Source organism: Neodiprion fabricii, chromosome 5, assembly GCF_021155785.1.
Source record: "Neodiprion fabricii isolate iyNeoFabr1 chromosome 5, iyNeoFabr1.1, whole genome shotgun sequence".
NCBI lineage: Eukaryota > Metazoa > Arthropoda > Insecta > Hymenoptera > Diprionidae > Neodiprion > Neodiprion fabricii.
Window position 1 is genome coordinate 33,960,970 of NC_060243.1, and position 15,147 is coordinate 33,976,116.

General features: G+C 41.2%; 1 protein-coding gene across 1 annotated transcript; it reads left to right on the forward strand.

Moving 5' to 3' along the window:
- The first annotated feature begins 6,338 nt into the window (after positions 1-6,338).
- LOC124182872 (segmentation protein even-skipped-like) lies at positions 6,339-14,716 on the forward strand. Its single transcript, XM_046570639.1, has 3 exons — positions 6,339-6,814; positions 7,410-7,597; positions 13,603-14,716. The coding sequence occupies exons 1-3, from the start codon at positions 6,547-6,549 to the stop codon at positions 14,443-14,445; spliced, it is 1,299 nt and encodes a 432-aa protein (XP_046426595.1). The 5' UTR covers positions 6,339-6,546; the 3' UTR covers positions 14,446-14,716.
- The last annotated feature ends 431 nt before the right edge of the window (positions 14,717-15,147 follow it).

Sequence of the window (15,147 nt, forward strand, 5' to 3'; positions counted from 1 at the left end):
AATTGAAATAATAAAACACTTTGCAAAAGATACATGAGGGGTGGCGATACCTACTCAATTATATTTACACAATATGTATTCGCGGAACTACACATGTACACGTATGCATAGTTTATGCGTGGAAGGGAACCCCCCCCCCCCCCCCCCCCCCCTGATCGGGCACATATGCTCGGCCTGCTATGATGCAGTGCAGTAGCATGAACGTGGCTTCCAATCTATCCACACTGGTACAAAATCCCTGTTAAGCTCTGGAATCGCGCTTCTTTTACGAAGGGCGCCCGAGGAGGCGTGCATTATGGAATAGGGTTTGATAAATCGACTCTGCTTCGTAGCTTTCACCCTTCCTTATGCTGTCAAGTGCCGTAGCTGGATTTGAAGCTCGTTGCCGATAACCTCGTCGTCACTCCGTAGTGATTTTTGCGGCGATCATCCTGCCAGCCTACAGCCACGAGGACCGGACAATCCAGGGAGGAGAATAATGAGGAATCGAGGGGAAGAGGACCGGTCGATATTTACCCTGCCGCAGCCTGGACGAAGAAAATTAGGAGGGAGAGGAATCCGCGAATAATCGCCGATTACGCGGGACTCGAGACTACCGTCATCGCCGAGGTGTTATTCGCTTATATAATTCCTTTGTCTGAAGCACCAAGTTCCCACTGTTGCTGCGATAGTGGAACAGGATTGTTCGGGCCGCCTTGTTGCTGTGAATGACAATGAGTACTTAGACCTCCGTATGTAAGTAGATATCGACGGGTCCTATGGAAACAGACATATTTCTTCAACGGGCGTATTTCGTCGGGCGACTAGAACGGACGTATCTCGAAAAACGCTACAGTAAGTGTAAACAAAGCTCTATTTGTATCCACGTTTTCTATAGTCGACTAAGATGCGTCCGTTCTAAATTTCTCGGCGAAATACGTCCGTTCTAGATGGTCCAACGAAATACGTCGGTTTCCACGGATCCGTCGATATTACGCTTGAATAAATAGTGTGTAGGTGTGCACAAGAACGTTGATAGACTACACAAGCACATCATTCGCATTGCGACAGTCAATAATATCAAATCCGCCACAAGGCGAAGTGAGTCAACAGTCCAATCTACCTCCTTCTCTCGCATATCCGATATTATCTATAAAGCTGCAGCAACTCCGGTCGTAATCCCATATGTACTATGTATTCATACTCAATAAGATCGTACGGTTGCTGTATAAAAAGGTGCTGCGACGACACCTACTCTGAGAAAAAAAATTATCGAACCAAACAACTAATTCTTTTTACTTCCAGTTTATTTGGTTCGAACAATTTATCATTCGGAACACCCACTTTTTAGTTGAAACAAAAATATTGGTACGTTGATTTAAATGCTATATGCTTTCGAGTTTAATGGATTTCAAACAAGTACATCATTATTTCGTAGGATCAAACTAGAAATCTCGGAACGATAACTTCACTTGAATCAACAAACCTGATTTAATTCGTGAAAGAACAGTGCTTTAACAGCTGAACATATCGGTTCAAAAGTACCGAGAGATTGCAAAAAATAATCTCACGCTTCCTGAAATATTAACGTTATTGTCAAATAGTATATATGGCTCAATGTGATGTTTGTCCGACATAATCAATGATAACTATGATCAAAGAAATGTGTAACATGTTGAAACAAGAATTTGTTTCACAAGACAGGTGTTGATATTCATTTAAGAAGATATTTTGTTCATCAGATTATATAGCTATATACTTCAAACCAAAAACTTCCATGCCACTATAAATAAGGATATGTTTGAGTGGAACCAAGAAGGAGTTCTTGAGTTGCTATATGTACCACATTTAATTCAAGTTATTGACTAATACAATCGAATATAACTTTTCTTCAGTTTTCAACAATGACGTACACTTGAAATTGATATAAAGAACTCTCGATAACATTGCATGCGCACTTGCAACAAATAAATCATTGTTTCTACGAATTGAACATTATTTCACTGAAATAAAATTTTCCCACATACCTTCTTTCGTCGGAAGAATATCCCATTGGTATATAGTAAACATTATTTCAGTGAAGGGACAATTTGTTTTACACGAAGCATGCAGCGCTTGGAAAAAAATATCAAACCAGAAGAGCAACTCAGCGAATTATGTCGCTGAATCTATATTTAATTCATTTAAATTATTTTCTTAACTAAAAACTACATAGATTGTCGCTTTGAATACATGTACTCTCAGTATTTATTATTGATCTCTTTTAATATTTATTAAATCCAATCATTTTTTTTTCTCAGTGTAGACATCGAAAGGTGTTTTCTGCGTCTGCTTTGAAGACGTATGGAGGCGATATGATTTTAATAAATGGTCTGCGCTTGCCTATCCCTGCTCAAAAAGTTCGATAGAATTTGATAGATTATGATTAGGTATTAAAGAATATCATGGAATAGGCTTCATAAATGCGATACAAAGTGGTAAGTCTATATCGTGCTTCTGAATCCCATTCTATAATTGTCTACCAAAATCTTTCATGTCCAATCAAAGTTTTCGATCAGGGATATCCAGAATATCTTTTTAATACACTAAGATTGTTTTACTGTTTGTACACCAAATGAAGACAAATAAAACGAACTTCCGAATTCCGGATATAATATTTTATTAAGTATGACAATATTAATATCATGAACAACAAATATAAAATAATCATAACATTAACCAACAATGAGAATAATTATTGTCGCACAAAAATCGCTATACTTTCATTATACAGTGTGTAGTGAAAAGAATTCGTGCATTACAGTGAAAGAAAAAACTGAGGGAAGATAAAACGATGACGGCGCTAGGGTGGATCGTAACCCAAACAACGTCGTATCGTAGTCGTCTTCGCAAGGTGGCGGCTGTTCGAGGAGGAAGAGAAGACTTTGTGGCAAGTATAAAAAACGGAGGAGCAGAGGAATGAAAAAATACCCTGCCGGAAGCTAGACAAGTACGACTTGGACAACCGTTTAAAGGTTAGGCGCCTCAAGTGCTCTTAATTGCTCGAGTAGTTGTAGGCGACGTCGGTTTGTCAAGTAGGCAGTTTATAGAGCTGAGTGGTTCGGCTGCTAATTTTGTTTCGATAGTCAGCCCCTCGCCCTCATCTTAGCCCTCGTCCCCTTTCTCTTCCTCCTCTTTGCTCTCGCGGCTTATCGTACTCTCAGCCTAAAAACGTGTGACAAAAGCCTGCGGCGACACCCGCGCGCGCATCGCTTCGACGCTTATAGGAGCTCCGAACTCGACGATGCTCTGCAGGCCTGCTGCTGGGGAAAATGTACTAAGAGGTGTGTACAACGCGCGGGAGCCGGAAGGCCGCGATGAGGAGGACGAGGAGAGGGAGGAGACGGAGGAAAAAGACTCGAGACGAAGCCGCCCGAATCTGGGCTGTGCTAATTAGCGGAGCTTCTCCACTTAACACTCAAGGCTCGGTCTCCCGCTTTGATCTCACCGCCTGGCTCGCTACCGTCCTCGACCCTGTAGACGCGCGTCTTCATCCACACGTGCTAATGCGCCCGTGGCGTAATAAAACAGCTAGGCGCATACGCTTACACGCCCATTATCCGACTGACAACGACTACCTCAGACCACGATCTCCGGGCGCTGATCGCAAAACGTTGAGAGCCCCATAAAACTCGAGTTTTCTTTAATTTCGTGATGACGACGCGATGATCCGGCCGCTGCGCTGCCGTGCCGCAGTGGACGGTCTGTCCGACAAGTATATTCGTTGTATTTGATGGTCTGCCAAATCTTACTTATTGTTAAATCCAACTCATGATGTCCAGTAAAGAATCCGTAACAAATTCAAGGACCTTTCCGGAACATTTTCAGGTTAGTCGAGGATATTAAAAATAGAATGTTTCCAGGACACAAAAAAAGTTTAAGGATAGTTTCTAGGACCTTTGAAGGACAAGCGCTATTCAAGGACATTTCCAGGACCACTGGACCCCAGCATCTGCACTTTTATCCTTCCCTTCAAATTAGAACAACGAAAATCAAAATTTCTGAGACACGTCAAAGTATGAAAGTTGGGAAAGTTAATGGTGAAGACCGCATCGGCATTGCTATGCGCAGGTAAGTCTGACCAGCAATTGTTTGGCTTCTCGAATCACGAAGTGTCCAAACAGTCCGTAACACTTTTGTCTCGCCCAGGGTGAAACCGTGATGGGCCTGCCCTCTGCAGGCAAGAGTAAGGTGACCATTGTCTTCGTAAGTGGATTAGCCTAACTACCTACCCGAGCTGCTCCACCACGGTCGTACGTCATAATTCGCACGACAATTAACATAATATAATTACAGTACACCTACCGTTGATTAAATACTAGATCATTTATGCGATGCGCTCCGTAGAAAAAGCCTAATTACAAGTAAATTAGGGTACTCATAGATACCGACGACTTTCGCTGCTCTTTTGTCAGCACGCGTTTGATGTCGCCCCGCCGGAACTCGGAACCGTTCAAAGTTGACTTATTCTACATTATTCTATAAATAGGGGTCTCTATCGGGTGGATCACGGAAATAACCCGGTATACGCCTTTCGTGCCGGTTACACGCATGCGAACGGGGTTCTCTCCACATATACATATATTTGCACACCCTGCGCATGATCGCTCTGCTACGGTTCGCCGGGCAGGTTAAATCGATCGTTTAATCGAGAACTGCAGCTCGTAATGAACTAGGCGGTCGCGGTGGCAGCATATTAGTACGCGATTGGACCAGCGGTAATCCGCTTCGATCATCGCTGCCGTAACTAGAGTCACGTTATACCGCATACACTCGTCCCAACAGACAGGTGCACAAGAAGATCAAGGGCGGGCACAGTGATCGTCGTGTCTATCACAGAGCAACTTAACGTCGCCATTCATCGACATCGGCAATAGGATTAAGATTTTACCAGTGATCGAGACGGTTGATCGCTTGAACCCATTCGGAAACAAAAGATACATATATGTTTTCAGGAGTTGTAAAATAATCGTTTATAACCCTAATCATTCCTATCTATCTACGTTAAGGAATATACCTAGCGCTGGATGCAGGCTCGTCATTGTTACGATCATTTTCCATGATTTTCACTTTCAGGTATTTAACGCTGTACGTATCATTTAGGTCTATCCTACCTGCGCCCATTCGTCCTTCACCTTACGTAAGTATATGCTGACCGAGAGGCGGTGCATGGACGAAACTCAGTACGCAATATTACGGTGCAGTCGGTATTGGTATAGGTAGAGAAGATTTCCTGAGAGGTGTCCCAGAGGTAAACCGACAAACTGCAGACCCGAACCTTTCGCAGGTTTCGTATATATAGGTCATAGTTGCTCGCAAATTAGATCAATAATGTACCTCGGTCGGGTACTGAATGCCGTGGTGATCTAGTCGTAAATTATCAATCACCTATGCGAGCGGTCAACGCATACTTTCCGAACTTGATACTTCTACATTCACTTTTTCCTGGACTAATTGGAGTAATAAAGACTTCCTTAGCTTCGCTATTTCGCATGCACGTTTCTTATACCTACCCGAGGCAGTAAGGAACATAAAATTGTTTGAAAAAACTTCGGGGTCAATATAGATTCTCAAGTTCAGTTAGGTACCATTATAAATCCTACGCGGCCCCGTTTAAACGAGGAAAATACCCAATTGGATCATCGCAGACCAACAATACCATGGCATAAAATTTAATTGCCAAGTACTGCGGGCGAAAACCAAAACTGGAGCAACGGTTCCTCGAGTACAAAAATATATATATATATACCTCGGCGAAGGCCAGCTCGAGTACGAAGATGCCACCATATTTCTTGAACTCGTTTATTGCTCAGGCTGCAACGGCTCGACGCACACGAGCATGAGTCCTGGCACCAACACATCGATGGACTTATTCACGCACCCAGAGTCCCTGGAGCAGGATCGAGCTTCCAGGGAGGGACATGGAGGGCTGCCGGAGGGTAGGTAAAGGCGAGCGGGAATAACCATTTTATACGGCAGAATTATCGCAGATGATTCTCTCGCGAAAATCTATGTAGTCCTCCTCGAGCCCCGACGTAGGTGCAGCGTATATACGGATGCTGAGCCGGAACGAGCGGGGGACAACGGCCCGAGTTTGGAAGGGAGATAGGTACAGACCGCGTAGGCGGGACAGGACGATCCTTGGCTCAGCAAGTCCCGGCCAATCGTAGCTGGCGAACGGCGAACGACCGAGGCGACTCTAAGGACCAGCCGATCAATCACGAGCCTCGTAGAGGCAGCATGGTCGTCGCCCGGTCGTTATCGCCGTATATAACCAAACCCCCCCTCGAGACCTTGGCGCAGTCGCCTTCGAGTCTTCGGCGAACGGAGTCACGTCCTTATTTCAAGGTATCTGGTTTACGTGCCGATGTAGCACGGAGACGGAGCTACTCAACGCCGTAATTTTCACGTAACCGTCGTTATATCGTACCAGTTCGCATGACAGTTATACACCGTGGTGTACACCAGGTGTTCCAAGCGGTTATAAATGGATATTATACTTAAAATTGAAGTGTTATTTGGGTGTGGATGCCGATCGTGATATTCCCGTCGGCGAGGATTACCTGCGGTTTTCATCAAATACACTCACCCTCCTCGATTGCGTGCAAATCCAACTCCTGCAACATGCAGGGGTACCAGGGGACCTTCGAACATCAGCCACAGGAACACCGGGACCGGGACCGGGAGGACACTGTCGTGGTGGACCTTGTTCCTCCTCAGTATCAGCTCAGTCCACCAAACAGTCCACCTCCGACACGTCCCTCCTCCAATGGGGGATCGTCCGCAAAGATACACGGTAATGATACAATTAGTGTTGAAAGTGTTCACTGTGCCGGCCGGTTGTTGGTGGTGTAACCGCGCGAAGTTTAGGGCAAAACTGCAGCCTCAGCGAGTATAGTTACCATAGATATCGGGCGAGGTTGTAGGTGGTGCGTGCTGGTAATTAATAGCTTCGTAATCCAATTCGATAATCCTTTATTTTTTGCTGTTGTTTGATCTACATCGAAAATTTGGTAATCAGACCCCCACCCGGACGATTCTACGGTATAGCTGTGGGACCCTGTCGAATTGCTGCATTGTAGTCTATAGCAACAATTCTGATGTACCTAGAGCAGGGCCGTAACTTAACAATCCTTTCCAGGAATGCATCCATTGTCATTTTTCCGGGGTTTATTGTGGTAATTATCTAACTACGCCCGTTACTTTCCCAAATAGCGTTGATTTTTATTGCGGGTTTGAAGGGGTATGTCGACCTCTTCGTAACCACCTCGTCTGCTAGGATTTTACGATACGTACTAATAACCGCGAGGTAACGTGTACCGTTGGTCGGTATGTGTATAATTATTTAACCGCCACTTGCACTACTGCATCATCTTAATATCGTTTTGCAGAAACCTCGCCGTCGCATCAGCAGCCTCCGCTGTCCTCGATGGACTCCAACATCCGGAGGTACAGAACGGCGTTCACACGAGAGCAACTTGCGAGACTGGAGAAAGAATTTCACCGGGAAAATTACGTCAGTAGGCCCAGACGATGTGAACTAGCAGCTCAGCTCCAGCTTCCTGAATCCACGATTAAGGTAAGAATTCCAAAGTTGTTTAAGCTTTCTTGAGTAGGATGTCTTCCATCGTTACATGTAATATGTTTATATATTATGCGGTCGAGTTGCAGAATGTCTACGACTGATATGAATTATATACTTGTAGTCGAGGAAATAAAGCAATGGACTGTCGATTTTTTGAGCAGTAAGACGGATTTTAATGCGGTTTTTTGCATTCGCTTCGTAAGAGCGCCTACAAACTTTGTGAACTAAATTGATTAATTAATTTTTTGAAAATGCATTATGGCATTAATAATATGCATTTTGCAAGTGCACTTCCAAGAGACACTAAATAAAAAATTTGCTACTCGGGGGTTTTTGGGGTCGCTGAACACGAATATCGCCACGGCAACCGTCTCCGAGGTACCTTGTGCCCAGGGTGGACAGTATCAACGTCTTCTCCTAGAGTTTTGGCGAAAATTGTGATCGAATTTGTGATTGAATTAAGAACAATATACTTTAATTGAGGTAAAAATGATAATACTCAAGATAATTCCAGAAAAAGACGTTGAAACGTTCACCCTGGGCACCACGTACCTCGGAGACGGTTGCCGTATCGATATTCGTATTCAGTGACCCCAAAAACCCCCGAGCAACGAGTTTCGACAAATTCGATCACAATTTTCGCCAAAACTCTAGGAGAAGACGTTGATACTGTCCACCCTGGGCACCAGGTACCTCGGAGACGGTTGCCGTGGCGATATTCGTGTTCAGCGACCCCAAAAACCCCCGAGTAGCAAATTTTTTATTTAGTGTCTCTTGGAAGTGCACTTGCAAAATGCATATTATTAATGCCATAATGCATTTTCAAAAAATTAATTAATCAATTTAGTTCACAAAGTTTGTAGGCGCTCTTATGAATCGAATGCAAAAAACCGCATTAAAATCCGTCTTACTACTCAAAAAATCGACAGTTGGGCCGTTTTTAGTGCTTTATTTCCTCGACTATTGCTTGCACCCCACTGTTTAAAATATCCGTTATAAATTTACAAAAAATGTATAGGAAGCATTATTCAGGTTCGGTATTGTGAATTTACTTTACATGTGTTGAATAATTTAAAAACCAGAATTGTCAAATTTACCGCACCATTCAATAAAATTACCAAAAATTAGTGCGATAAGTATGTCATGTACTTGGATATCATTATTCGATTTATAATCTGCAAATTTAGTACAGGAATTTTGTATTAAAATTTGTTAAATTTACTGTACGAGTTGGTAACGTTATGGTAAATGTGTACTAAAACTGTGAAATAAAAAGAAATGGATAAAAAATGGATTAATAATTGATTTCAACAACATTTCAGTTACTGCAATCGCTGAAAACGCATTTTAGATTGAATAGAAGAAATTACCGCATTATCATTGATAATACAACGGACAGTCGACACGGGCATGATAAATAATACAGTCCATGATAGCTTATGAATAAAATATGTTCAGAGTTTGTACTCACAATACAATTTCGAATGAATTTACAAACGTATTTCCTATCCAAATTTAGTCAATTTTCAGTACGTCTCAGTAAATTTATGACGAAATTATCACAATTTGAAAATTTGATTATTAATTCCAAAATTTCCATGGTAGTTTCCCATAAAATTTATACCTGCACAAGTTGAGTAGATTGACAAGGAAATTCCGCAATTTCCAAAGATTCTTAAGAATCTTTTTAAATACTCTGCGTTTAAAATATTATCAAGTAAAACTAAAATTCTTCGGGGTGATTTTAGAATTCAGTTTTAGGAAATTCGAAATCAGAATACGACGAAATTTAAAGTCCACATGAGTGATTTCCAAACCTAATTATGGGATATTCGAAATCGCAGAGCAGAATCTATAGAGATGCTTACTTTTGCCGCAATAGATTTTTAAAATTAACATACTCTAATCGAATTTCTTTGGACGCACATGTGTCACGTAAATGCAGCAGAATGTTTAGTCAATACCAAATGCCGTACCTTGTAAATACTTGTTTGTTTTATTTTTGTTTTTGCCTATTATGATTGATATGGGAGATCAAAAACATGTATAAATAGGATATAAATCATATAAATAAGGGGACGATGAAGAATTTGAGCCTTTTGTCAAAATAAAAGGAATAACGTGAAATCTATGGATAGGCTTACAAAACAATATGACGAGAACGATAATAAATATGACATTGACTCTCAATTGAATAAATTCAATATAAATAAAATATAAATGAAATATAAAGAACATGTAAATAAAACGTGAGTGAAAAATAAATAAAAAATCAATAAAATATAAAGGGAATATAAACAAGATATAAATAAAATTGAGATTAAATATAACTAAATATATAAATAATATGTAATACCTCTTTGAAACCTGTCCATAGTCAAAATAATTAAAATTACACATTCATTCAAACATTCACAAATAAATTAAAATAAAATACGCCGAAATTAACACACGTCAGGTTATAAAATTGTCTGGGATGATAATAAAAAAGTTTAAATTTTATAAATATATTAAAAATCACTCATCCCGTTGTTTATTATTTGACCGCAGCTTCGTCGTATAATCGTCTCGATGATAGTATTTTCCGGTGGAGTTGCAGACTACGGTTTTTTGGAAGCCTCCTTCGTGCTGACTTAGCAATGCGCGAAAGTTTTGAAATTGATCATTTTTTCGGTTTCGTGTCTTGGTTTTATTGTTTAATGATGAATTACACGTTCTCGTAATTACGGAGACTGACTGGTAATGGCGATGTGTTGAAATGGATTAAAAACTGCCATTAAAAATGAGTATAAAATTTCTGCGGGGAATTTAAGATTGGTCGGCTTGGCGTCTTCCCGTAGAATGTTCAAAATGTTCAGCCGTTTCTTCCGCCTGACGCCTGGATCGAGATGGCTGAGTCGAGCAAAACCTCGCGCGCACTTTGAATTTAAAATATCGTTACAACCTAAATTGACAGATACAACAAATTTAACACAGCAATTTAACTAAATTTACAACACGCTTTTGCGTCTCTCTATTAACCAAGTTAAGCGGAATTGGGGAAAAGTGATTGCACATTTAATGAGACGGCTATAGTAATTCACTTTCAAACGCCAAATTTTTACTTTGCCAGACTCTCGTGTCGTAAATGTGTGGCAAATTTACGGACATTTTTAACAGTGCGCGACCGAGATCATGCAGCTGCAACTTTTTGTAGCAGTATAATATGATGGGTGTGGAAATACGAGCGGCTCTTGCATCCCGCCGGCGCATTAGAGCGACGATTATAACCTTTAAAACGCGCCTCTTTGTTCGAGGCTTCTCAAACGAATCAATTACGAAAAGCAAATATCCTCTTTGACGCCTCGCCTGGAGCCGGTTTTGCCGCTGCCGACTTCCATTTCTAGGCTCTCCGGGTATAAGATACGGTTAGATCTTTGCCACCGAGGCCCCGGACCTAAATCCAGTTGATTTTAAATTACAGTATATTGTGAAACAAGGAGGTAAACGCGGTCTTTTCGGGCCGGGCGTGATTTTGCAATATGAGTCGCAGGTGAACCAAAGACGAATATTGCAAATACTCGAGCCGAAAAGACCGTTGCCTCCTTGTTGCACACGATTCTTTGTATAACAAGAGTATGTTGCGCGTTTTTTCACAAAGCACGAAATTGAGGTTAGGGTCAGGTAATGTCAGATTTTTTCACAACAGCCTATGCGCGCAGTATTGAAACGATCACTTTCAACTCCTAAGATTTAAAAGTGGTCTTTTCCGTACTCTGCGCATGCGCATTCGCAGACTCACTCGACCAACATAAGAACGGGTACCTTCACTGTTAGAAAATTCACGGTGTCGATATAAGTCCACACCGATTAGTGTAAAATTAGACATCATCGGGGTAAATCGTTCGATTCTTGACACCGAGTGTTCTCAAAATGCACACCAAAATACTGTGGACTTCTATAGAATATTTTCGGTGTTATGTTCAGCATCGCATTTCTAACAGTGTTGTGTACGTGAGTTGAAGTTCGTGACCGTGCAAATATTACACCGTTTTGATTTCGTTGGGTGATGGTCAGGGATGGAATGATGCACTTTTAGCAATCAATTATATTTTTAAACGACGTTTCGGCAGGCCCCGCCTGCCATCATCAGGTTTCTTTTAATATAAGAAAATCACAAATTGTTACATGAATTACATTTGATCACTAACTGTCGCGTTAAAAATCTTGCACATCTAGGTAATTATTTATCTCTATTGCGTCTAAATATTTTTTAGTCTTTTAAAATTTTCATACTGTACATAAAAGTCATCGCTTAATATTTGATCTTATTATTCAAACTACTATAGAAGATTAAATTATTTAACACTTACATAAATCGACATTCCTTAACGCTTGCGATGTTTATTGCATGGTGTTCGAGAAGAAAGTGAATACCAATCTAACTATACTCACCGGACTGTTCTCTTAATATTCAATTTAACAACCATCTTTGAAAGTCACATACCTGTTTACATGTTTTTTAGCTTACTGGCCTAATTGTCTACATAATAGTCTATGCCAATTTCTATTGACAATTTAAATGATATCCGAATAAAGATGACTCAGGTTTTGTACGTCAGTTCTTTTGTTGACTGTATTGTTTTTAGAAATGTGTATAGTTTCCTTGATTAGCCTCTTATGCCAAGTTGGTTTCTTCGTCAATTATCTTTACATTTTCAACGTCAAAACTGTGCCCTTAACCAATAAGTGCTGAGCTAGAGCAGATCTATCTGGATCACGCTTTTTTGCATCATACTTGTGATTTGCAATTCGTTTTTTGAGATACTGTGACGATTGGCCTGTGTAACACTTATCAAAGTCTTTACATTTGATTTTATACACAGTGTTGGTTTGTTCAAGTGTGGCGGTTTTTGACTTTAAAGACGTAATTATATCGTTCAAAGTGTTGGTAATTTTATATGAAACATTGATGTTTTCTTTCAATAGTATCTTTGTAACATTTTGTGACAGGCTGTCAATGAACGGAATTGATCCAAGACATTTTTGTTTACTGGCATCGATGTTGTCCACCTTGCTATCTGTGCAGCTATTATAATGTTTATGGGTTCTTTGTTCCTGTAAATGCCTGATCGATTTCAATGGGTACCCATTTTTTCTCAGAGTTTCGCGTATTATTTTAAAATTTTTCTCTCTAAATTGAGCAGCAGCTAGTATTATGCTTCTGTCGAATAAGGCTGTTTCTACACTTTTTTTGAATTGAAGCGGATGGTGCGAATGAAAGTTGATATATCTTGCAGACCATGTTTCTTTCTGATACCAGTCAGTCTACACTATTCCTTTGTGTAAACATTATTCTTGGATATTAAGGTCATAATAAATACATATGTTTTGACCTTATGTTATGTTATGAATATTATACTTGGATATTAAGGTCATAACAAAAATACATATGTTATGACCTTTATATCCAAGAATAATACTTACACAACAATTTACCAAGGTCAAGAAATCGTTTTCATCACTATTCCTTTGTAATTGATGACGCCGGTATCAAGAAAGCTAATTCTATTGTTTACTTCTGTTTTATATGTGAATTTAATGCGTGGATGATATTGGTTAAATGCATTTACAAAATTCCGGATTTTACCTTTATGCAGACACGTTATTATATCATCTACGTATCTATTGTAAAAAATCAATTCAAAAGGTAGCGGATTGATTACTGTCTCTTCTAGTATATCCATCACTAGATTAGCTAAACTTGAACCAATTGATGAACTCGCAGCTACTCCATAGATTTGTTGGTAAAAACTGTTGCTATGTATAAAATAAGTAGAGTTCAAACAAATCTAAACCATTTTCGCAAATCCCATCTCAGGAATGTCCGCGTGTTTAGCTGTCAGAGCCCCCGTTCTTCTTAATGACGTTGTGTACGAAACACACGCATGGAAAAACGCCTAAACGCCTCATATGTGACAATGTATATCAATCACTCAGCACAGATTTCTTCTTTATAGGTGTGGTTTCAAAACCGACGCATGAAAGACAAACGCCAAAGACAGGCATTGGCCTGGCCCTACGCCATGTACGCCGACCCAGCGTTGGCGGCAACTCTTCTAGCCGCTGCAACAGCTTCGCTGCCACCGCCACCTTACCACAATCACCATCATCACCATCACCATCATCAGCTGCAGCACCAACAGACTGGTCTCCCGCCCGGCGGACACCTTCAGGCCGCTTCTCCACCCGGCTACGTTCCAGCCGCGGCCGCGGCAGCGGCAGCGGCCTACTACGCGCGCTACGTCCCTTACCAAACACACCCGGCTCATCCGGCGCCGATTCATCGGCCTCACCTTCCGACACAGACGGCGACGACCACGGTACCTGGGGCCGGTTACCCGCCCGCGGGTCTCCACGCGCACACGCTTTCGCACCAGCTGATGCAGACGCACCATCACCATCAGCAACCACACCAGCTCCAATCCCCGTCTTCGGCAGCCGTTGCCGCGGCCGCGGCTCTCGGTCCCTCGCTCCATTTCCCATCGCCACTGAGCCTCCCTTCCTCTCCCCCAACGTCAGGCCAGCCCACCGCCTACGCGACGCCGCCTCCCGGGACTCCGTCAGCGACGTATCGCCCTGAGCTGAGCAGTCCCGCGCAGTCCGATACGTCGTCAAGTGAGTACGACTGCAGCGGGACTTCTCAGGCCGTGGAGAACAAGCTCTACGTACGAAGCACCGCCGCTACGACACAGACTCAGACGACCACCCTACAGACGTCGTCGAGTACAAACGAAGCCACGAAGATCAAACCTCCGAAGTTGTTTCAACCTTATAAAAACGACATTACTGAAAGGACGTAGGTCATCCGCTGCGGGCAGCGCGAGGACGAGTGCTATTTACCAAAGTCTATTATTATAAGACCAAAAGATGCGTCGGAGTGCCTGCTTATGTGCGTTGTAGTATGTTATTCAAATTTCCGCAGGCCCGGTACTCGCGGCGATTAATTCCTCTTTACACCTCCGGTTCCATTGTAAATTTAGAACGATAGCTGCGCTGTATCTGAAAATACAGTATTGAGGTGTAGCGTTTTTACGCGCCAACTTTATATTTATTAGCCATTTCAAACTACATATATACTAAACAGCTAGGCATATACAGCTAATTATTGTACAGTTAAGCAAATAAATTATTTATGTTATAGTTTTAAGGATATACATTTTACGATTAATATTATCATATTATTACTACGATTACCACATTAATTAATACGATGTACAGTATTTGTATAAAGTATACTATGTCTGTATAATGTGTACACAGCTAGAAAAATTTAACTAAACATAATGTCCGAGCAGGTCCACTTTATATTTGCGTTATTCGTTACATTTCTTTTGGTGAATATAAGACAAATTTTTGTGATTCTAAAATTTAAATTATCATATCAATATTTGTTTTGTAATTTTCGGTTTTTTTCTACTTTGTAATATATTAAAAAATGATTAAATCAACCCAAAAATGTTAGTGGACCTGCTGGGATATTTTTTTCTAATTTATACATATAC

Bases quoted from the DNA above. Each gene is read 5' to 3' on its own strand.
- LOC124182872 (XM_046570639.1), top strand. From the start codon at position 6,547: ATGCCGATCGTGATATTCCCGTCGGCGAGGATTACCTGCGGTTTTCAT. The intron at 6,815-7,409 runs GTAATGATACAA...ATCGTTTTGCAG, and splicing joins ATCGTCCGCAAAGATACACG to AAACCTCGCCGTCGCATCAG. The intron at 7,598-13,602 runs GTAAGAATTCCA...TCTTCTTTATAG, and splicing joins TTCCTGAATCCACGATTAAG to GTGTGGTTTCAAAACCGACG.